Source organism: Daktulosphaira vitifoliae, unplaced genomic scaffold (genome assembly GCF_025091365.1).
Source record: "Daktulosphaira vitifoliae isolate Bord-2020 unplaced genomic scaffold, ASM2509136v1 Scaffold_4, whole genome shotgun sequence".
Classification (NCBI taxonomy): Eukaryota; Metazoa; Arthropoda; class Insecta; order Hemiptera; family Phylloxeridae; genus Daktulosphaira; species Daktulosphaira vitifoliae.
The window spans coordinates 17,994,891-18,021,561 of NW_026099575.1; the positions used below are offsets into that span (position 1 = coordinate 17,994,891).

The 26,671-nt window shown below is 25.8% G+C and overlaps 1 protein-coding gene across 1 annotated transcript; it reads right to left on the minus strand.

The window, feature by feature from the left end:
- Window positions 1–4,867: 4,867 nt before the first annotated feature.
- On the minus strand, window positions 4,868–26,170 carry LOC126904560 (carbonic anhydrase 1-like). Its single transcript, XM_050683682.1, has 7 exons — window positions 25,924–26,170; window positions 11,993–12,196; window positions 11,512–11,630; window positions 10,566–10,661; window positions 9,717–9,834; window positions 9,343–9,449; window positions 4,868–5,700 (listed from the first exon to the last, which is right to left on the minus strand). Exons 1-7 carry the CDS (start codon window positions 25,955–25,957, stop codon window positions 5,563–5,565), a joined length of 816 nt encoding a protein of 271 aa, XP_050539639.1. The 5' UTR covers window positions 25,958–26,170; the 3' UTR covers window positions 4,868–5,562.
- Between the last annotated feature and the right edge of the window lie 501 nt (window positions 26,171–26,671).

Genomic DNA, 26,671 nt, shown 5'->3' on the forward strand with positions numbered 1-26,671 from the left:
GAGATTTTATTTATTTATATAAAAAGAATCATAATAGAATTTTCATATGCGAATTAGCATAATTTAAGAAAGAGTTTCAAACTTAACACTTCGACTATCGACAATCTTTACATAAGCTGTCTAAAAAAGTAAGTAAATTTGTATTACACCAATTATTTGGAATTAAATTGGACTCTACAACTCAAATAGAACCTCATGAATTGACCAAATATCCAAACTTGGTCAATATACTCACCAAATACATCACTTTTACACCTTCTTTTTGAGTTACAACAATTTAGACAAATATATCAGTGAATTTTACAAAATAAATCCATATTTATCCAAATAATATTATAGCAGTTATTAATTCATATATTTAATTTCAACAATTAAGACCTAAAAATTCAATATAATATAGATTTTACAAAATCAGAGTATGAAAATTTGAATATTTCAATTAAGATTTTATTTGTAAATTATTTAAAATATAAAAATTACATACAATTTTTAATATTATTAAAATTTTTAATTTAAAATTAATTAACTGATAATCGTAACATTTTCCGGTTATGTAGAACATACAGAACGGGTTTTACTTATCAGATGATAATGTTAGTCCTTTATATTATATCATTGTTATTAAAAATTTTAATATATATAACAGCAACTGTTATTTTGAAAAGTAACAATAACAGTCTGTAACAATTATCAAAATTGACTAAACATCATGATAAATTTCGAAAATACCTATATTAACACTGTCACCCTGAGATGAACAGTGGGCTTAAGGCTCCTCTGAAGTAAGTTTACCTGGATTCAACACTGTTCGTGCAATATTTCAAAAAACAAGACATTCTAGATGTATAATCAAGTACACCTATGATAAATTATCATCATGCATTATTATACATCTATGATTTTAATTTGGCACAAAACAACGAAACTACTTAGTTTTGATAAATTACAGCAAATAGTAAATAGTAATCAAATCATAAAAAGTTAATTTATTTAATGTAATTATATTAATAAATATTTTATATACTTTAATGTGCTACTTATATTTAAAAATCCAAATATTTCTCCTCATCCCTTTTAAAGTGAACAATATACAGGTGATCGGTTCATCATAAACCAAACCATTACTCACAAAATAAATACAGTAATTGAAAAAAAATTTAGTTTTTTTTAGTTACACATATTTCTTGATTTATAAACTATTAATAACTTTAAAATCACCCCTTGTTACTTAATACAACTTTATTTTATAGATAGCAAAATTCATAAGTAAATAGCTTCTAAAATAGAAAATAATCTGATTAAGAAAATAGCTGATCCATAACAACTTATGAACCAGTATTTCAGAAGTTATTAACAACAGTTATTATACTGTAGGTGAGGAATAAGTGCAGCTAATTTTATCATTAGTAATTTCTCAGCTTACNATTTAAAGATAGTACTGTAGGTGAGGAATAAGTGCAGCTAATTTTATCATTAGTAATTTCTCAGCTTACTCATCCTCCCGTGAAGGTAAAAAATGAAAATATCTTACAAAGTACTGGTTCATAAATTGTTATCGACCAGCTATTTTCTTAATTGGAATATTTTCTATTTAATAAGCTAGTTAAATATGAATTTTCCTATTTAAAAAATAAATTTGTATTAAGTAATAAGGGACGATTCTAAAGTCATTAATATATGATAAATCAAAAAATATATGTAACTAAAAAAATCAATTTTTTTTTATCATCCTGTATAATAAAGATACTTGGAAGATGTCAAAAATATTTTTTTGGATTAGTTAATTTTTATGTGCTAAAAATTAACGAACCTTTTATCAACTAATATAGTGTTAATATTTTTTTGTTATTGTGTCATTTTGATAGTCAACAAAAACACAAATGCAAATAAATTGTCAATTCTCTTGTTATTCGTTAAATATTTTTTCGTCGCTGTTTTTGTGAAAATAACATAATAAAATTAAAAATTATTGTACCGATTTCATAAATTGAACTCATTATAGATTATTTTTAAATATTAAAAGAAAATATGACTACTAATGGACATCAATAAATTTAATTAATCGTAGAGAACAAGTTTAATTGACTTAAATTAAGGTGTTTAAGTGTTAAAGAATTGCAGATAAGGTATTCAAAATAGTAAAAATGTGTGGGATAAATAAATAGATTTTGTTAACAATAAAATATCATTAACAGCAGACACTTTTAGGTACTACTATTGTAATTTAAATACTTAATTAATGTCCAGAAACACATCAATAAGAAGACGTTTGTTTCTCTACATTTTTATTCTAATTCTTTGTTTTTTATTAATTTTTGTGAATCAAAACACACTATACCTTAGTTATGACATAAGTTTTGCAACACACACATTCGCATTGATAAGTTTACTATAACATTACGTATCAATAGATCTAAATAAGAATTAGTCTAGTTTACTTAAGATTAATTTTTATTAGAACATGGTCGAAGGAGTACTCACGATTGTTCTGTCAGATAACCGTTACTTATGCCAAAGATTAAATAGTGTCCTCAACAAACTATCCTTTGGATTACTAAAACCTCAACGAAAAAGTATCTTTATTAGTTATACCCAAAACCATTTTATACTTAGAAGTTAATGGTGAGTAAAATGAAAATTTTATATCTTGCTGTAATCACATACATGAGAATGTAGAGGATATTAAGAAACAAACACAATAACGAAGAAATAATTTATATAAAACACTCAGTAGTTGTCTTTTTTCGTTAAGGAATCATTTTACTATTAAAAGTAAGATTAACCAAGTTAAAATAAACGATTTCTTCTTTTAAGTATTCAGATAAGTGAATAATGAGGGAACATTTCTAAGGACGATAATTTATAATAAACCCGATGTACATTTTACATCATTTTATTCTAGTAAATTATATTTCCTCTTGAGATGTTTGTAAAAATAATCATTATCATTAATTTTAGCTGTGATTTTATGTATGACAAAACTTGAAAAACATAAATGAATAAGATTGAGTTCATAGATTCAACCACAGTCACATCCATAGATTGATAGTTGTTTTCTCATTAAAATTAAATTATATAAACTAGACCTATTTCCAGAGGCGCAATTAGAAATGTATGGGGGAAAGGGGTCAAAGATAAATATTATTACGGATAAGGTAGGTACACATCATACATTTAAATAACCTTTTTATTAAGATCGTTACATAAAAATTAAAAAAAGAACATAAAAAACACGTCTCATGTGGTATTTTTTGAGCTCCTTTTTCAAATATACTGTATTATAAGATAAATACAGAGTGATTATTTAAACGTTAACCACCAGATTTCTCGTAAAATAATATTTTAGGAAAATTAAACATGGTATTATGTAGTTTCATATATTTAATTATGTGTCAGTTATTAATTACTTTTTTAATTTATTTCTTATACCTTATAAATGTCAGGTTTATTGTATAAATTAGTTAAATTTTTATGTTGACTTTTAAAAAATAAAGTTCACGCTTATAAGGTGTGACAAATGATTAAAAAGGTAATTAACAACTGATAAATTAAGAAATACAAGAAAACAAATATTAAAAATAATTTTCTGAGCAAAATCTAATAGTCAATTGTTAAAAATTAAATTTTTCACCATACAAGTATATTTTATTAATTTTATAAAATAGTTAGTATGTAAAAAATGTCTATTTTAACATTGTTTTTATGTGTGTAATATAGTTTTAAAATATACATAAATCAATTATAGAAAAGTCTTTTGTCTCTCATGAAAAATTAAGGAAAACTGGACATCAGTTCTCTTTAACAAATGACTATTCAATTAATATTTTAAAAGAAATCGTATGATTATCATTGAAAAAATATCACTTTGTATATACTTGAAATCGTATTGAGAAGTTCTATTTTTCAACAAAACAAAATTTTAAAAAGCAACATAGTCATAATCGTGTATAAATAAAATTAATATAATAAAACATAATTAATAAATAAGTTTTAAAATTAAAAAAATCAGTAATTTTTGTGTTTTAATTTTAGTTTTGGTGCGAAGCTAAGAAAGTATTGATTTTGTGATGATGTGTATATTTTTATGCAAATTCTTAGCTTTCACTGAAATGAATTTAATGGTCAATACGTCAAGAGAACTTGATTTTAATCTAGTTGAACTTGTAAGCACAAAAAATTTGAAAAACATCTCATTTTTCAAAGTTGTAAAAAATAGCATTTTTAAAATTTTTTTCTGCATTTTAAAACTGATGTAATTCTTTTTTAATATACTTTTTCTGAAAATATCAAACTACCTACTAAATTACTGCTATATAAACTACTACTCAGGCCCATCTGGTCCTACGGTTTGCAACTTTGGGGCTCAGCCAAAGTATCAAATACAAACCGTATACAAAGGTTCCAATCCAAAGTCCTTCGCGTCATCTCCAAAGCTCCCTTCTATGTTTCAAATGATACCCTTCATTCCGACTTCAATTTACCCACAGTCACTGAACTAGCCAAGCTCCACTACAAACGATTCAATAACAAGTTAACACATCATTCCAATCCCCTTATTGTCCAACTATCATCTGCAACTATTCCAGGAAATCCCCACAAAAGATTAAAAAGACAGTGGTGTCGTGACCTACTTTTATAATTTAAAAAAAAAAGTATATGTATCAATCCAATTATTATCACTATTATTAATATTATGTTAGGACTAATACCTTAAATTTAAATTAATATTCATGTTGAAGTACCTCCGATGGGAGGTCTCTTCACTCAGTCTCTTCTGTCTGTTTTTTCTTTTTATGTTATCACTTAAGCTTATTGTTCAATATTGTAACAGATAGCGTAATAATTAAAATTTTGTTAAAAAAAAAAAAAAAAACTTTTTCTGAATATCCTATAAAAAAACTTAAGTATAGAAAAAGTTTGAATAAGACGCATGTAACATTTTTTTTCAACTTGATTTTTTAATATGTTTTGGAAATCTGACAACTAGGTAAAACTTACATAAAATTAAGTTTTTAAGTGTACTACAATATTAAAAAAAATTGTCCCGAAAATTGTTGCACTATGTCAAATTAACCGTCAAAACAAAACATTGTTAAAATAATTAGTAGTAAAATATAATTTACAAAAAAAAAAAATATATGTATATATATGTATGTATATTTTATATAAATGATAGAATAACAAGTATAATATATTAATATAAGTAAAGAACAATTATCTTTTAAAAACGTTTATTGTTATTTTAAAACTACTCAATACTAGGTATAGTATTACATTAAACTCAATTAAATAATGCGAAAATTTCATAAGAAATTTACCCAACAAAATTATTAAAGTATTCTCATATATAGAAAAAAACTTTAAGTTTTTACTCTGTGCAATTTTCAGTGTTTTTTTTTTTTATAACTAAGATATGTCACGAGAAATGGTGATGTGCCATTCGCATAGTCTAGAAAATAAATATTTAAATATAATACGTTTGATGCTTCACGAGTATACTTTGAATAAAAGAAAAACACAAATATCCTTTCTAAGTGACACAGTGGCAGGGACAGAGTCTTTTTACATAGCGCCGCATTCTCTGAGTACTCTATTCCCCAAAGGTAATGGCGGCCGATAGTTGTTCACTAGCTGAGGGCCGCCGTGTGGTTCGGAGCATTCTTCAGGTGTTTTCATCCGCATGCTCCGAAATGCATTCAACTGCAAAAAATTAACCAACATTTAATTATTCAATATTTCCCGCCAAAAAAAATAACTATTAATTAGATACTAATGTGATAATTTCTTGCAAATTTTAATAATAATATTTTATATTATGGGTATAAATGAGTTTAATCAACTTTTTACCATTACAATTTATTTTCTCAAAATTTATGTTGCATTAACAAAAAAATTTTAACATATCGTTTCTCTTTTTACTACCGTATACTTGGGAAAACATTTAATCTGATTCAACATCCTTCCAATAAAAGACTCTTAATATTCTACACACGAACTAGAATAAATCAAATGTGTTTCTACTATTATTCCGAACGGCTTTCAACTGTTCAACTTATAAACAGAAACACTCATATGATTTGTCTTAGACTAACACATTGGATCCATCTTCAAAAGTAAAGTTACTATTTAGTTATTTATTATTCATTTTCAAGTCATGAAAACGAACCATTGAGTTGTTAAAAAAGTCGTTCAAATCATATGGACATTTCAGTAAACTAATCGAATATCATTAAAATTTACAAAAACTTTATCACATCTAATTTTAATTAATTTTTAAATACAACATAAATAGTAGAAAAAAAATTGTTATAACTTTCTTGCCATATTTATTTAAATAAAACCTTATGTCACACATATTTTCAAACAAAATCATTCTACAGAAACGTTTATAATTTTTCAAATGAGTACGTAAATTTTTTAAAAAATAATTATAAATATCACGATTCCCTAAGATCAGAATTAGATATCATATTTGCAACGTATATTATCCTGTCGAATATTATATATTTAATTTTAGAGGTACTTTCAAATTTTTTATAAACACCTTGCTTGACTTCGTTATTTAATTTAGCAACTACTTATTTACAATTAACTACTAAAGCCATCTACATTGTTAAAAACAATCGACAAAAAGAACTACCTTTTTCAAACATTTTCATAATTGGCAGTAGTTAACGGTAATTTTGCTATAGTAAATGGAAACTATTTGTTAGAATTATGAATGTTAATTTTTTTAGTTGTGAAACTACACAAAAGCATTATTATAATAAAAAACGACAACGCTGTTGACGCATTCGTTGAAAGCTGTACAAATAATGAGTCATAGGTTCGACAATACTGACTACAACAAGTTTAGAAATAATCTAAAAAATTTGTCTAGCTAAACATAAACAATATACTAAGTACTACACTATTAGAAAATATGAATTTATGATAAAATAATTAGCTGTTGTTTTTATTATCTCATTAAAACAAGCAATCTCATCAAACAACTATTTTTAATTGTGTTCTAAAGACATAAAACTTGACAATTCGATAATATGTTGAGATTAATTTGTCTCTTAAAATGCTTGACTAAATAAAATACTCAATATCAACAACATAATAATAAATATTTAATAAGTATAGTAATACTAAAAACTATTTCGTTTAGTACTGGCAGTTCTGGCGCAGTAGCGGCTACTATTACTGGACCGGCATACGTCTGAGGTGACAACTAGTGACGGCCACTACCGAATGAATACTACCGTACTGTTCCATAGTCTAAAACTATCGGTTCACTCGGTCGTTTTCAAAAACTTCCAACGAAAATAAATGCTTTTCGACAGCATTTAGTCATGAAACAATCGACACCGCACTGCCGACTGTCCAATGTTACCGCGAATGAGGGACGGCCTGGAGGAAATTTCTGGACGGAATATAATTTTGTTCGGCCACATTTTACCCGATAACATTTCTGGCATTGCAGGCCATTTTATCTATAAAAATCTATCGGCACTTTCTCCCTGTAGGCCGTGGACCGTCCCTGTCATTAGTGATATGATTACTAACCATTCGGCATACTGTGCGTGTTACAACAACTAAGAGAAACAACAAGTATCTCACTTGAACAAAAGTTTGCATGGCTCAACACTTTTGACTATCAGGTAAAATGTACGGTAATTTTAATTTGAATGAAACTACCGAATATTTCATTCGGTAGTTTAATAGTTTAAAACTAGTCAAAGGTAAAAAAACAATCTAATGATTGTTATTAAAATCAAAAAAACCTATCGGATAGTCAAAACTATTTGACAGTGCTCGTGACTAATGATGAGGTTATTGCCGGTTTTTTTAACATTTTCTTGACAAATATTTTGCTGACTTTACAACTCTGTGTACAAGAACAATGTGTTGTTTCCGGTTTTTTCATTCGAATCCAAAGAAACCATTCTTTATTAAATTAAAGGTACAATCCAAATTTTAACGTATGTACATCATCTATTTTTCAGGATAGTTATTAACAATTTTATATTTCCACGACGATCAATTAATTGCAATTAATGTATAACGACATTATTGAAGTGCAAAATACAAACATTCGTTGATTGTCATTTTCGGGTTCGCTAGAGAAAACATTTTTACTTAGACACATATATTGTCAGAAACCTTAAAACTCCATTTTCTATTTAGTTTACAACAAGCTAGTGAATTGTTTGATTAACATTTTGACCTTAACATTCTATCTATACAACCTTAAGACCAAAAATTTTTAATTAAAATTCAAAACTATTTTTCACAAAATTTAAAATCAATCACAAATAGTAACACAACCTTGCTAGCATAAAAGCCTCATACGGTACACATTGCTACTCATTAGTACAAACACACGTGCGCACGCATTAATTTTTTTTTAATTTCTCTTAAATATTTTTAAGTATTATTTAATACACATTAATTCATAAGGACACATTTCTTTTACAATACTTTTGGTTACAAAGCTTTACAATCGTTTTTGTCATCTTACCCCAACCCATTCGTACTTAATTAAAACAAATAATTAAAAACTATATTGAATCTAAAATGAAAAAGTATAAATGTTTTTAAGAATGTATATAAATAATACGTTATTCAATGCAAAAAGAAAAAATCACAAATCCTCATCAACTTAAAACGAACAACACTAAGGAATACAATCAAAAATTATTACTCTAAATTAAACTTTCTAGATTTTTCTGATTTATGTCAACTTGAAATTTAATGATTAGAAAACTATTTTTAATGGATACAAAAAGACTTTAAAATTATAAAGAAAAATTAGAGCCAAGGATCTTAAAGAGGAAATTTCATAGTTCTCTAATCGTTCTCAATAGTTGAATAATAGTTTGATTTATGAGTACTTAATTGAAAATAAACGTTTATCATTGCATAAATTTTCATTAAAACTTATGTAATGATAAACCATGACCTTGATTCATCAATATAATAAAATGTTATCATCAAAGATAACTAATAAAATTGCATCCTCTTTTATTTTAGATACTCACAATATTGATTTATTTTTAACAAATGAAATTGTTATTAGTAAATAATACATCTGTATATAGACATGAACGATTTTAATTGTTTTTTTTTCGTTGTTTTCAAAGTAAAAATATGAAAGGATTAGTTATACTAGTTACACGAAACTATTTGAAATAAATTTATAATAATTTATAATAAGATTTAAAAATTATATGAAGAAAATTAAAAATTATCATAGGTAATTTTACTTCAAACATTCAAAACATTATTGGACAATGGTCGATATTCAAGAGTTGGCGATTTCCTAAATTGAATATTAATTTAGATAATTATAATCACCTGTCTTTCGGATACTTCGATGGGCTTCTTAAACATAATCCATGTGACGCATTCGGAACACGGTGGAGTCGTCAAAGACCCATGGTAAGTCCAATAAGTAATATCCTCTGAAAGTGAAGTATGCAAACAATATTACGCAAAGGAATATTGGCGAGTAACAGTGTTCATGTGTATGATGTGTGGTAGAAACCTGGGTGAATTATAGATACTATTTTTAAGTTAAAAAATTTAAAGCCAATAATCCCTACGCAAAATAAATATGGTACACTTGTATAGCTTACATGTCGGCCGCACACGAATTATAATAAATCAATGATTGTGTAGTAGTTGTACAATGAATGTCAAAGGGCATTAAAAAATGGCTAAACACTTACCGGGCAACAATGCAGCCGGGTCGATGGCGTTGGTAATCGGAGCCGACTGGTTGCGTAGAGCTACTTGAGGTATAAGCGAAACGATTTTTTCCAACTCTTGGTGGCATTTCTCGCCAGCCTAAAAAATACATCTGGTGAATTAATAACAATGATAAAACTATTTAAGATTAGACACTGCTTTAGAAGAAGAATATAGGAAGTAAAAAATAATAATACAGAAAAACAGAATTAGATATATTATCCTATTAAATGGAAATTATTGTCGGGCTGAAACGAGTGCGCGACTGTATAAAAGTTCAATGCGGCTGCCGACAAGATATACTGTAGTACTCACGCGGGGTCATCACTTGGAATTACCGTTCTGCATCATGGGAAGTTCTCCCGAGATACTCTCACTTTATTCAGAGAGGACCTGACTAAAATTTCTAAATATTTCAACCAGGTAGGACCAGTATAAAACAAGACGTGTACAAGCGATTAAGAGATTAATCATTTCGATTAATCTCGCATTTTGCATGTTGCTCTCGATCCGGTGTTTCAATGGTTTATTATCAACACTAATAAAAATTAACAAAATATAACAATTTTTTTTTTTTTAGATTTATATAAATGAACAGATAATTATGTACCAGATCTATTCCAAACTCTTTAATATCATTACTATTTATAACGCTCGACTTAATTATTGTCATTGCTATTGTCTTTTATAAAAAAAATTATCCACGGCTGAATTAAATCTGCACATAAATAGATGCCCATTTTACAAATCAACGTTGCCACATATTTATTATTATTTTAAACAAATCACTCTCGTAATAGAATTATCACACGTGAAAATATTTTTCGTACCTTCAAAAAGACTCCTACAACAGCTAGACCGTCTGGATGGTCAATGGCTTCGGAGAACGAATTATATTTGTCACAATTCCAATGGACCAAATGCAGCTGAAAAAACCAAATAAACAAATAGAAACTCACCAATGTATCCATAAAGATTTCGAGAAACATGGTGTTGAGTAAGTAACGTTTGTAAAATGTTTAATTCTAGTAAATATTAAATAAAATTCTTTAACATCATTAAACTTTATCGTTAAAAAATATATGAATAATATATTATCCGTGCAGTGTATATAAGACAGTTAAAAACACCATCTATAATCAATCGGTCACAATAAAGTTTTACATTTCTCAAAAAAAATATCAATCAATCCATAAACATCGTATTATTGCGTCTATAAAATAATAAATCTGAAAATACATTTAAAAAATTGTACTGAAGAAAAATAATTAGCACTGTCAAGGTTAAACACATCAGAACTGTGAATAATTTATATTATACTTCAGATGCGAAAAATAAATAATAATTCATTTTCTGAAGATTCAGACCCCCTTATAGATGACCTTGGTAAACATAATCCCATATTCGAATAAATTATTGAAGTATTCTTAAAAACATTCCAAATTACTCAGTAATAATTGTTGGCGAGTTTCCTTATTTGAATGTATATTAAATAGAAAACAATTACTATTTTATTTATTTATTTTTTTTTACTGAAATACATCAAAATCATTACCCAATTTAATTACAGTAGGTAACCAAAAAAATAATATGAACATTAATATATGTTAAAAAAATATATATAAAATAGAAAATAATATCCTAAAAAAATAAACCTTAATTAGAAAATGAACCTTCTATCAGTTGTTGAAATCTAGAGCTCTTCGTGGTTACAGTAGAAGTTTTTAATAAAAAATTGTTCTATTGTAATTTTAAGTTTCAACTGATTTTACTTACTTCACCAGCGTAAGGTATTCCATCAACCGTGTGTTCAGATCCTTTTGTGCTCGTACAACCCCAATGGCAATGGAATTGTTCTAATTTGTACTTCTGTCCAAGTGGACCACCGGAAAGTTCTGGAATCATACATATATCACTCAAAAAAAAAAATTAATTTATATAAAATTCTTTGAAACCCATTGATAAAAGAGAGAGCATGTGATTAAATAATTCTATTATTATATTAAAAATGAAAAATTTAGTACAAACTGTTGTTTTAACAGTCGGCTACATCAAACAATGAGATTTTATACAAAATTTATTTCTGATTAAGTTAAAAGTATCAATAATATATATTTATTACTTGTGAAAAAAAATATATATATATTTAATCTAATATTAGTAAATGATTGAACAATATCAGAAAGCAGATTATGAAGAGCGCGTAAAAAAGTCTACAATACATTATCGGTTAAAATAAAAAATGTATTATTCATACCAGATCCATTTCCTTCGTCAAATACTTGTACTTTCCACCCAAATCCATTATTGTCAATAGTTTTGCATATTTCCGAACTGTAGTTCCAAAACAGAGGCTTACACTGAAGAGTCGTGTCAGTTGTGGCCTTGGATGTTTCGATGTTAACAGGCGATTGTAGAGAACCTGCAGCTTGCGGGAAAAATTTTGGCCAGACCGATGGTCCTTAAAAAACAAAACGAATTTATAGTTGTAAATTTCAATTATAGAAAAACGAAAATTATTTTTGAAACCCATCATTAGTTTTATTACTATATTGACTTTGATATAGTTTCGTGTATTCCAAATAAATAAAAATTATAATAACATTAGATATAATAAACACCTTATACAAACGAATGTGTGAGGTGTTTGCATTTTTGTGTATATGAGATATAAAACAATTCTTTAGGTTTGTCACAACCTACTGAGACACGACTTTTCTATCCAATTCATTTCTAATTTTCAAAATAAAAATAATTTCAATTGCACAAAAATCATCAACTTTAGAAGCATCCTACATAATGAAATATCTGTATTTTTAACACTTAGAGAAAATACAATTTTTTTTTTTATTTTACTATAATAATTCATAAATGAATACTCATAATAATAAATCAACGTCTAGTAGTAAAACTATTCGAACATTTGATATGATTTGGTACTTAATATAATATTTAATACATGTATAATATTTTTAATAAAAAAAGTAATATGAATATGATTTTTTTATTTAAAAAAAATGTGTAACGTCAGTAAAATTAATAACATAAAAGACGAATAAGAGAAACTTGGACCAACAATTCTCTTGTTCATAAATTTTTACTTTTTTTTTAATTAATTTTAATCTTTCAACGCAACTATAGTCGTTATTAATAAAAACACCAAGTCCCAGCCGGAAGAGCCTTGACATTTTAACTCTGCCGAGTCTTAAAATGGTTTTAATTAATATTTTTTCCCGAACACAGACAAACAAATTCGACAGGAAACAAGTGTGTCAATGTTGTTTTTTTACATCATAATAACTTTATTTTTTCTATTTTTTTTTTTTTTTTTTTTGTGCAAGATAATTTAGGAGAAATATGAACAAGTATTCCAGAAAAAATATAAATAATTAGATACTTTGCAAAGAAATTTGTTTAACTTGAGACATTTTGACGTTGAAAAATGTATATGCAATTGTCAATTCGTTTTTCGCTTTCGCCGTCATAACCGAATACAGACAAGCACATTTATTTGGTAATAGACTACTCCGAACCATTTTATTCGTCTTGTCCAGTGTAGCAAACTACCTTTTTTCTTGGCTCTTTTAACGTGGCAAACACAACCGACTAAATAAAATATTGTACGAGGCAATAGAAACTTATCACAAATAAAATTGCAAAAAAACCATACATTATTAATTGTGACATAAACAACAACATCGTAAATATTTCAGAGTTATTATTATGCATTCAGTAACACGTCTTGTTAATTTATTTTTTAACTAGATAGGTACAGTTCATAGGCGCAATTTGCACAAGATGTTCAACTTAGTTCTTCACTCCTTAACAGTATTTCAACATAAATTTACGTGTAATTTTCATAATTTTTGAAGGGATTTAGACATAACTAAAGGGGCTAAGTACTCCTAAACCCACCAGATTGCGCTTATGGTAAAGTTACAGTTTTAAACCCTAATATATTATAAACGTTTGTATTATTATTAACCGACGAATCATTTATAGAAGTTTATTGGGTATTATTGATGTGGACGATATTCACGAATGGGTCCAAAAACGTATACAAATAATTTAATTTGCCTATGGACATAGATAACTTCACCTATATTTCGAAATACAACAATTAAAGAAGAGTCCAATTCATTCGAAAATAACGAAATAATAGTAAACAGTTTAAAACTACTTGGAACCGGTTTCTGAAGAAGGCTAATGGCCTCGTATGTTATTATTTAGCTTTCACAGCGATTACGATGAATATTTTATTAACAATTTAATGAAACGAAAATTTGTAAACAAATAGTAAAGATAACAAAAAAATTGTATTACGACGTAGTAGTCATCTAATTTCTAATAATAATTACTGGTTATAACGAACTACTATAACAATTAACTATTTTTTTTTTAGCCTTACGCAAAAAGTAACTCGCAATAAAAATAATTAAAACAAAAAAAATGTCATAAATTAATTATGTACAAGGCGTGTCGGTTGAATCTGTCAAACGTAATGGTCGGTGTCATTGTATTGAACTTGTATGAGATGTTTGACATTAATTATCAATGGTAACCTTATTACGAATGCAATCGAAGAACATGGTTAGATAAACCCAAGTTGAAAGGTTGAATTTTTGCAAATAATTATCAGTAGGCTACATAGTAATTTGCTTTCTCGTATAAGCTGTACAGTGATTTCTTCATGAAAATATGTTTAAACTTGGTGCTAGTCTAGTCAGCAAAAATGCTAACAAAGTAGTATACTCTAGCTAATTTTGTTTTTTCAATTTCAATGATTTCGCGGTATTGTCCAATCCATTAAACGAGAAACAATTAACAAACTGATTAGAAACCATAGAACGCGCCTGATGCTTATTTGTATGAATAAACGTTAGCGTGAATTACCCAAAATTATGGAAGGCCTAATTATATTTTAGAACGACTAAAATGTGTTCGTAAACAAATTTCCTACTTGTTGTTCGTATCCCAAATGATGGATAATATTCAGCATGAATTAATTTAAACCTTCAAAAAATTTTACATGAATAATATTATTTGGGAAATGTCATCTCAGTTTATCATAACCACATTAATGTTAAAGCACGCAGAACAGTCCAAAGTAAAGAATGGGTCATTATGAAATTTGTAGCACAAAATATATGACGTGGTTAAGTAATGAACGCAACTTTAATGATATGGAGAAATTAAAAATGATTAATTTATCACGTTAGTTATATTAATATCGCAACTCGTTATGTTTTAGTTGATTAATTTTTCTCAAGCGTCTACAACGTCATTGAGTTAAGATCTTTCCTTATAAAACTATTTTGCTTCAGTGCAAATGCAGACACACAAACTTTTGTTATTTATTTAATGTTGAGCTTTATATGAACTACACATAAAACACCCAAGTTTATGTTATTTTATCTTTTAATTAAAAGTGGAAATTTGGAATAATTTTCATTTGAAATTACATGTTTGTGTACTCTCAATAATATTGTTAAGGAACTAAACAATTTAACTTATCAACGTAATCGTTTTAATTCAAATAAAAGTTTGAAATTCCAAATATTAAATAATATCAGTTAAAAACATCAAAAGGCTTTTCATAGCACAAGAAACATAACACAAGAATTTCTAATAAAAATTGATTTTATGATTTTACATTATGAATAAGAATTTTATACATACTCGTTGTATTTAAGTTTATTCAATTGATAAAAGTATTTAATGAGAATTTTTTTAGAAGTAAAATATGACTTTTTTTAAAGATTCATTAACACATTTTTAATTTTTTCTAACTATACAAGCGTAAGAATATCATATAACACAAGCAGATAACACAGGTTCGGCACCACTAAATCCCCAAGGACAATTCAAAGTTATTGTATGCGATTGTATTTTCATTATTTTTTAGTGGTTATATTGACCAAATGACAGCATAGCAACTATTATAACGAGTTTTGTTTATAATAATATTATTATGTTTTTCATTATCATTGTTTGTCTGTATTCAAAAACTCGTTGTATGAAATAATGTACATCAGCAAGTCAGAATAATTAGACAGATATTACAATATAAAATAGTTTGAGGGCATCATACGTCTGCATTCAAGGTTTTAACCCTTTTATTAATTATTTGTGCATTATATTAACTTTTTAAATGCAGACTACATTAATATCGCCAAAATTATACAAATACTAAAATTTTAATTAACTAAAAAGACAGTTGATGGTTAGTATATCTTTTAGTACAATTAATAGAAAGTTAGATATATGTTCACATTTATACTAACTAATCATAAAATTTGGGCAATTTTCAAGAGTGATATTTTAAGAGCTATTATTTAAATATATGTTAAATATATAAATAGAAATAGTTAAAAAATTATAGTCAAAAACACATATTAATAAAAAAACATTAAATTTTTCACGATGTGTAACGTAATCAACAAAATAATAAATTCTAAATAATTAAACTTAAGTTTGTTTTAGCCCACTTAATCATTACATTTTATATTAGCACTTAATATACTTTCAAATAGAGAACTCGCATTATCTTTTTGGATTTTAAGTGGGCACTCGTCACTTTCTGCCCACGAGATCAAACATAGTTTAGGATAATAATTGGTAAACCTAATTTTCCCATGCTATTTAATCTCTAAATAGTTGTTGAATTAGGTAACTATTGAATTAACTGCGCAATAAAAATCGTAACACTATTTTATTGTGACTACTATTGAAAAATTCAAAGCAATGATACGTCAGCGTTTATTTTTGAAATGTAGAGCCATCCACACAAAAATATATCAAACAAAAAAAATAATAATAACAATAACAATTTTTTTACCTAATTTTATGAGTTACAAAGTTATTTTCTGTCAGAAATTTATAAGATATACAGTTTGTAGTTATAAGGAGGAAACAGGTCAGTTGTTGCAATGTGAACAATAAAACCTCGTTTCCTTATTTAATGAACCTCTATATAAATATATATATTGACAATTTGTCAGCCAATTTTGAAAAAAATTAAATGAAAAAGTTATAAAAACTCAATTACTAGGATCAAATCAATGTGTTGATAGATTTCTTAAATTGAAATATATAAATGAATAATTTGTTGTACAATTTCAGGTTACTTAACTTTGCTGATTTCACGTTACAGAATTTACTTCGCTAATAGTTGAATAGACACTGGAAAATTTTAATTTATGCAAAAAACTGTAAAATTACTTAAAATACAAGAAATTTAAAAATTAATAAAAAAGTTTTGACCATCAGCAGATATAAGTTATACCAAATTATACTGTATTGTGCATCTAAAACAAAAACTACCATGAACAAAATAAAATATTTAATTATAATATTTTATTTATTTTGAAAATTCATACAATAAAAAATATTGTTTAATGAAGTATCAATATTTCATCATGAACTTCTAACACTAACTTCTTCTTTGTAATACATAAATTTTCTTTGGAATTGCAAATATGTTTATTTACTTTACAGTAGTATATCTTTCAATCAGTATACTATAAAATAATGTGTTCAACGTCAATAATTAATATTGGATCAATGCCCACAATAATATTTCTCTAAAATTCCTTAACGGTCTTTTTTATATAAATTTTATTATTTTATGAAAAATTTGAATGATTAAAGATGAAAACAGTCGCGTATGTTTTTAAAGAAAATAATAAAACTTTACTATTCCAAACCAAATATTTATACATCAATATTATACTTATAAGCAATGATTTTTTTTTTTTTTTAATCAACAATGAAAATACCATATAATTACTAATAATAAGTTATATTTTGATAACTTAAGAACAATAAAGACTAAAAATTGTCGTAATACTGTTATATGCCACTGTTTAATTTAGTATGGAAGATTTAATTTAAAATAATTCACTGAGAAATGTTTAACTTAAAGTTACAAACTTTGAGAATTTATGTCAACAGCTTATTTTATTTTACAAACAACCTTAAAGATAAAAAATGTCTACTTTTAAAATTCAAGTTATTCAAAGTTCAGATGCTATTAGAATATTGTAGAATCTTAACTAATCATTTATTACGATGGACTATTTGATAAGGAAATCTGTCATTTTGCGAATTTATTAACTATCCTTGAACTAAATTGAAAACAGCATGAAACGATTAGCAAAGATATGTAGAATTGTTATTGTGGATATATAATATAAATAGTATCCCACCAGGTTCATTTTCAATAACTTTTGATCTATGAACATTTTGCATTACCTTTTTTGAGTAATTTTAACAGTTTATAACTACATTAAAAACATGACTTTTATTATTCGTCTCTAATAAGTTTACAAACTAAAATTTTCTTTTTTTTCTTCAAAATTTCAAAATAAACATTTTGTAATTCTTTTCTTACGAAAAATTTGTATGGGTCTATAATAACTTTAGGATAAATATTTATTGAATTACAAGACTTTTAGTGTGTGATTAGAGTATATAGTGCGGGATGAGTACAGTTCGTCTGATAAATATTTATAATAAATACTCCAAATGCGCTACATAGTCAATGTACTAAAATGCTTGTAAGTATTTGAGGGAGACAATTATTTTTTTATTTATTAAAAACATATGATAAATATGCTTTTAACATGTCCAAAACCAAAAATTATTTAAAAAATAATAAAATGCAAATTATTCGCTGGATCAAAATTATTAAAGGTGTCAGCACCTAGTGAGTCACTCTATATTATATATATATATATCATTTAAATTAGCTGAGACAATAGCGAAAACTAATATCCATTGTTAATAGTAATTTATAAAAAAAAACAATATATAAATGCAGCCTTGGCTAGATTTAATGCATTTGACTGAAGAAAGCGTCCGATAAATAATCGCTTCGACTCATACTCACAAGTCAGTATAACTAATCTTGCATATAATAGAATTATAAATAATTTTAATCTACATTTCCCATTTGTTATTGGTAACTATAAAATGTATATTGTTATAAATAATTTCAATCACAATAAATCACATGGAAATGTTGAATTAATAAGAAGTACATTTATATCGCACTTGGAGAAATAAAAATTCTCAAGCATTTATAATACTAAATTTTATGACAAATAATAACAATACCAGCATAAAACCTGTATTATATGAACAGAAAAAATGTGTTTTTAAAAACCGTTGCTAATATTATTTTTCGCTTCATTTAAAATGATTTATTGAACTATCACAAAACACCTTATATTGGAGATCTTTATTCAAGTCAGGCGACAACACACCACAATATGAATGTTAGTATTTTAAACGGATTGTAGATTTCACTTTAGAACAATATATAATACAATAAATATTTGTATGCAACCACATACGAATAGAAGCTTCATAATTGCATTTCGTGCTCTTGAAGCATCAAGTCAAATTAACACAACTTTAATGAGCGTCTATTCAATAAACGAAACGCTTCAATCATTTACTTATATATTTACTAATGAATTTAACATTGTCATGCATCAAGCAAAAATGCATTAAATTAATTGTCTAAGCAGTACATTAAACAAATATCCAAGATTTTAATGAAATAATAATTGAATTAGACAAGAAGGGTTTAGTAAATAAAATAGTGTTTATGAACTTTTTTAAGTGCATTATACAATAAAAAATTTAACAATATATAAAACTGACTGTAACAGCATTTTAAGAAAAAATAATTAAAGAGCGGTTATAACATCAGTTATTATTTTATTATTATTATTACTATCGCCAATGCTTGCTGTCTATTTGAATGTCAATTTGTCAAAATTCTGACTGCAAAATAATACTATTTATTATTTCATATTTATACGTGTCAGGATTAATATGAACGAATAAAACACGTTTAGCCACTACGCCTTAATAAATAATTTATTGTTAACAATAAATGACGCAGTTAATTTTTATTAAATTAAATAATTTAAATAAATTAATTTCTATCAAAATTCAATATTTTTAATCAAAAACTTATTTTGGAGATAATTTAAAAACATAATTTTATTTATTCTGCGCATTTGTCGTGTTGTAAATGTTTTTCGTCTTTTTTTCTATTTATATTGGTATTGCGATAATTTTATATTTTGATGTATGTAATCTAGTAATTATATTATTATACCTATATCAGTTTTAGTTGATAACAACTGTTTTTATCTCAATATACAGCCAAAATAATAATAATTAATTCGCATCTATTCATTTTAAAACATTCATTATGAATTTAAAAGTTAACTAAAATAATATTAATTGATGTTGTTTTAACATTATCTAATAGTATTATGTATGTCGAACGACAATATACAAAAAAAAAATATATATATATATATATATATATATAACCAAAATAATAATGAAAACTAGTGATGGGCATTTTTGAATATTTTAAACTATCAAATAACTATTCGAATTGTTTTTATACAATCGAATAGTATATTTATATTTATATTTATAAACTATCGAATAGTTTTAAAAACTTTTCAAATAGGCTACCGAATGGTTTTCAAAAAATATTCGGCAAGTTCTATCTAAAATTTTTATTAAGTACACTTAATTAACGAATATTTAAAATAATTTATTATTATACAATCAATAATAGCAAAAATTAGTGATCGGAATTTTCAAATATTTTAAACTATCGTATAACTATTCGAATTGTGTTTATACAACCAAATAGTTTATTTTTAGTATAAACTATCGAATAGTTTTTAAAACTATTCGAATATATACACAATATATTCGATAGTTACACAAACTATCGATTATTTTTCGAATCACTATCGAATAGTTCGATAGTCACTATTCGATATTTCCCATCACTAATAAAAACTGATTCTTATAACAAATTGCTACTAGTTTTTAAAATTGAAACTAGAAATTAAATACGCAAGAGTTTAATACACATCAATATAATAGCAAAATAATAACTTAACAAAATAAACATTTTTTTTTTTGGTCTACAAACAATAAAATGTACGGATAATATATTATTAAATCATAAACTGTTATATTCTATTTCAAAACCTGTTCGTTTTATGAAATTATAAATTCGTACTGCAAATATATAAATAAAACGGTATCGCTTATCAGTAGACAGTCCTTGCTGCAACAATAAACAATAGACCGATAATATGAATTAGCATTGGGTATAAATTGTGACTTTATTTTTTATTTCATCTACGCAGCATATTGAGGCCATCAAAATTACCATAATAATAACAACTTGCCTGCATTTGACAGTGACAAATCTAATCAATTGTACTTTTTTTTTTTACCGCAAAGAATTATTAACATTTTGATTGTGCAACGAATAAGAACTTAGAGCGGTTCGTTCACAACTCAACTTAATTTTTTTTAAGTCGAGCTTAAAATAAAACCGTTTATGTAAATTGACATCCGAACGTACTGTGGTCTCAATTTCGAATTCATCTATCGTAAAGTATAAATAAACGTTCCGCAGTCACCTATCTTATTATATTCGATACACACAACTCGTCCACAAAGGAGGAAGTTTTAACACCATCAATAATATCATTTTAATCCTTATTTTTATTTTTAATATGGGCTACAACTTTCATACATTTTTCAACGAAAGCAAAAATCCGATAATCAATCACGTATTTTTTTACTTAATATTTAAAGAGAAAAAGATGATTATATTTTTAAACGCCCTGTTTATTTTTTACACGACTATGCTCTTTAAAGATTCTACTTTGGTAAATATAACAATCATTGTCCGATATAACGAGTTAACATTAAAATCCTCCACCCTTGTAACTACACTACCACTAATAGTAGCACTACGTATATGGATGATATCTTTAAAATACTAGAGTTATTGTCACTATTATCATAAATTCACATCGTATTTAGAAATAAAACATAGTAAATCATGGTAATACCAACATTTAATATTATATTTATATTATCAAGGTCAAAAAATTACCCATTGAAAATCAGAAGAATGCTATCTATATTATACCACTTAAAAAGACGCTATTATTGGTTATTTTATGCAGTAACTACAATAAATGTATATTATAATTTATCATAAAAAAACTTCAACTTGAACGAAATTAAATAAATGTAAAACAACTTTCTACGGCGTGCAAAAACTGTATCAATACCAAATACCTCTGAAAATTTAATTTAATTTATATACCATCCCAACTGTTTTACAGTACTTAAATTGGCAAGGACATTTTTGTTATGGGTTGACGATTACCCAATGGTCTACATCGCCAATATTAGTATCCTATTAACAGTTTTGTCACCAAAACATAATTTATATGATAAATTAAATATGATCGTGTTTTATTATTTGTGAATGAAAAACGTTCAATCACAAGACAAATAAATTATTAATGTTCCAACGACTATGTCGATGAACTAAGTCATAAGTGTAAACCAAAACCTCAAAATAATTTATCTTCTTTAGTTACCTTACCGTCTTAGTGAACAATTATTAGTTGTTACTTTTAACATTTATATTCTTCTTTTACTTTACTTCAGTAAATTTATTACCTTGCAAATTTATAATTTATACATAATGATAATGATTATAAAATAATGACAGGTAAAATAAATTTGATAAATCTGCAGTTGCTTTTGCACAATATAGTTTTCCTTTTTAATGACAACTTGGATTGAAGGAACACAAATACTATATAGGTATACCTATTACATACGATAATGCGATTTAAACAGCTACAAGTTACGAGTTGTATGTTAATATAACATTTTAATGTGATTTTTATTGCCTCCAACAAATAACCTACTAATTATTTAACACATTCAGAAAAATACAAATCATATTGTACTTAGTTAAAACGTGAAAATATTGTAACATAAATGAAAATATGTAGGAAATACAATTTTAAAATTTAACCTTTGAAAGAGCGCACAGCTGTAATTATGACTTTTTGAAAAATAAAAAATAAAAAGATATTTTTCAGAAATTTTCTATTTTTATTTTAACTGTTTGCTTTCATTGCCTATATAATACTCAAATATATTACTTTTAACTGTATGACATTTTTTTTTTAAATGTGTAGGGTTGGGTTTTAATATAAAAATGCATGTTATACACACGTCAATATTTTTGATTAAAAAAAAACTTTTTACTTAACATAATATGGTTAAATAAAATTGTATTGATTTTCTATTTCTGAAAATGTTGAGCATATCTACTCGAAAGTGTTTTTTATCCGTGCAAACGAGATTTTAAATTCAATTTTTTTTAGATGTTTTATTCAAATTTATGGACTCATTGCTAATCACAAAAATTTAATAAATAAATTAAAGGACATATACTTTTATATATATTTATTAACTGTGACTTAAATGAATAAATTCATCATTATATTGATCTAAGTAATTGTCCAGGACGGTATTCCAACCCTATATCCAGGAAACTTAACTAATTTTTATTGTAGAACTTCACGATTGTCTCCCTAATACTTGTATTACAAAACGTTTGTAAATTTTAGATTATTTAATCAAGTTCGGCCCATCCAAATTTTTTAAAATAAACTAGTACATTGAGCAAGAAAAAATTTCAGATATTTTTTAAAATATATCAATTAAAATAACTCGGATATTTTCTTCAAAAACTTGAACTTTATATAACAGCCTTTAAAATTAGATGTTTCATGTATGATTATTAGAACTTATTTAGATTTTGATTTATCCTTATTATAAATTTAATTACATGACCGACATCAGGGATGTGCCCCCCGATTAATAAAGGACACCTCGACATTGCTTCGCACAAGGTTCCATGATTTCTAACGCCGATACTGATCAAAAAAGTATAAAATAGAAACTTGTAGTCGCCTAAAGAATACCTGTATTCGTAATGTCAATTTTTAAAATGGTATCAATTAATTAAATTAAAATATTATGACAAGAATAATTAAATGTTTTAATCACATAATATTTATTTGACATACCACGTGTAATTAACTACATTAAATTAATAACAATAGGGTAAATGTTGAGATCACGCAAAGAGATAATACATTTTATTTAAATTAAACTCAAGGGTGTTTACCTGCTAAGGCGGTAATAGTTATTAATTTTTTGTGCATATCAGTTTAATTACAACATTATAGAACTCCAAACTTTTATACGTCCCAACATTTAAACAAAAGTATATGGTAAAAAAAATAATTAGAGCAAAAAAAGTTTCATGAACTACAGTAGTAAATTATATTGCTTGTCGTATCCCAGAGACCAGATGTCGTATGCGGTTTTAAAGTTCATACACTATATTTTGTTATTATTAAATACTATTAAATTGACAAATTATTAGATTTTTCATGGAAGACAATGATAGTATACATAAAATATATTTAAAAGTATAATCCAAGTTCATTGTTTTTATTGAATACATACAAATTTTAAAATTAGCTATTTAACTTGAAAATTGTTTAAATTTATGAAATTTAATATTTTATTGCTAGTATAAAAGGCAATTTAAATGAATTTTTATTATTACATCATTTTTATTATTAACTTCCCACTTAACTTCAATTGATCCCTTGAAGATATTTAACTTTATGTATTAAAAAATTCAACAATATAACCTGAACATAAGCAGTATTATTCAGCCATTTTCTGATAATATTCTAAAATAAATAATAATTTACAAAAACAACGAACAAAGAAAAAAATCAGTATTTTCACTTAGCCATAAAATTTTTCTGGCATAATGGCCAATACATTAAAACTATTTTTTTTGCAAATAATTAATTATTAGTATTAAAAAAATTGTTACAATGGAAAAAATTATTCATGATTATGAGAAAGATTGCATTGAAAAAACTTTAATGAAATCATTAATCGAATAGTCATTTAGATCTGCGGTTTTTCTTTTTAAATTCTATTGTTAATTAATAATAATAATAAGATAATCAAATTAATCATGGAGAATAGGGTAAATTTATTAAAAAAACTTATTAGCCAATTATTACATTGTTGAATTTATTCATTGTTTAAAAAAATATAATAATAAAAATTATTCTAAACTTTTATTAGATAAATTACAATAATTTATTTGAACTTTTATTTATGAAAAAATAGCTTCTGAATAAGCCTCTATACGCATATTAAAAGCTAATAAAATCATAAAAAAATCTAAACGTTTGTACCCCAAAAAAAAAACAGTAGTTTACAAGTAATTAAGTATAAAGTACTAATAATAACTAGGTTTCCATTATACTTGTGCATTATTTTATGTAGATATATATAATACGCATAATGAACATCGGAACGTTTAAAAATTTAGTGTTAAAATAATGAAAAATATATATGTGCATATCAAAAATATACAGAGTGTTCAGTAAGTAAAGAAACAGGTAAATTATTACAAAAAATGAGAACAATAGAAACCGGTTTCCTTACTTACTGAACACCCTATATAATTTCAACGACATCAATTTTATTATTAGACAAAAAATAGTTAAGCAAATAAATTGATACAGGACCGAAAAATGTTGATAGAAAGTTTTTTTTGGTCTCATACTATAAACTAAATGATCAAAAACTGAGCTAATTATTGCCCAACAATATATAAATTGCATTCTCTATCTTTAAATAGAAGTGACATATTACATCAATTTTTTTTCGACCGTAAATTGGTTAGAATAATACTACTAGGCTTCATTAATTATTATTATTTAGCCATGTTTCCGTAAACAAAATATTTATTGTATCAACATTTTTAACAATTCAACGATTCATTTTCCTATAAAATTGCTATCATAAGTGTAATTTTTTTAAAATATTTAAATATATGTATGCTAAACAAATGCATAAATTATTATACAGTAATAATATAATTTCATAAATCTTACAAGTAATTTTAAATAACATGTAAAATTTTCCATCATAATTAAAAATAAATAATAGCTGATACTGATTCTTTGTTTTTCTATTAAATTTCCAATTAATTTTTTTTTTTTTAAGTTAATCTATGTGTCAATTATTATTAAATTAAATCGCTCTCAAAATTAGAAAAATAATGAACTATGATCTTTTTTAATCACACAATTAAAATATACAAGTAACTTAATTTTGGAATACTAAATATTTCGTAGTACATTATGTCGTATCTAATATTAAAAAATGTATTATTCATTTTCTCCACTCAAAATCTTTTTAACAATTTTTACCTACCGTTTGATTCCTCGTATCCCCAGTCAACAGTCATTTTGTTCTAGTTAATAAAAAGTAAAATAAAATACTTGTTTTATTGATTATTGATCCGTCGACAACCTCTCCACACTTTTTGAACGCCGGCCGCAAACTGATTATTGATAGGCAAGAACTAGTTGGTTCATGGATACTCGTGGTAGGGCATACGGTCACCGATGTATAAAAACTGGAATTGTGTACTCTTTAATAGTTCTATTGGTGGGGGAACTGGGTTTATTATATGCAAACGCACATAAAGTATACTATAGGGCAACAGTACGACGCTTATAGGTGTGTGAGTGTGTAACTACTGTGGCATTATCATTGCTGGGCCGGCCTGCAATTATTCAAACAGCACATAGTGGGGACGTGAACGCACGTGGTTTCACTACAACAGAATTTTTTTGCGTCTTACCAACTCATTTTAACTTTTCTGTATTTTGGTGAATTTAGACCACGATCTTATATCATAAGAATCTAAAGTGTTTCGAATTGAGGATACTTAGGTTTCAAAGACCAAAAAAATATTTTTACCCATTTATAAATAAATAATCATGTATAACATTGTATACAAACATATTTTTCCCCACCACTAATATTTCATCTATGAAATCGAAAAGGAAAATGTTATTGTCTAAATATAACACACGTACTACACTAATGACATAGCACACTCATAATATTAAAGATAATATTAAAAAAAAAAACAGTAATTATTTATACAATAATT

Coding starts and splice junctions, on each gene's coding strand:
- LOC126904560 (XM_050683682.1), bottom strand. CDS start 25,957: ATGACTGTTGACTGGGGATACGAGGAATCAAACG. Junction 12,197..25,923: donor GGGATACGAGGAATCAAACG/GTAGGTAAAAAT, acceptor TTGTTTTTTAAG/GACCATCGGTCTGGCCAAAA. Junction 10,662..11,511: donor GAATACCTTACGCTGGTGAA/GTAAGTAAAATC, acceptor TGGTTTTTTCAG/CTGCATTTGGTCCATTGGAA.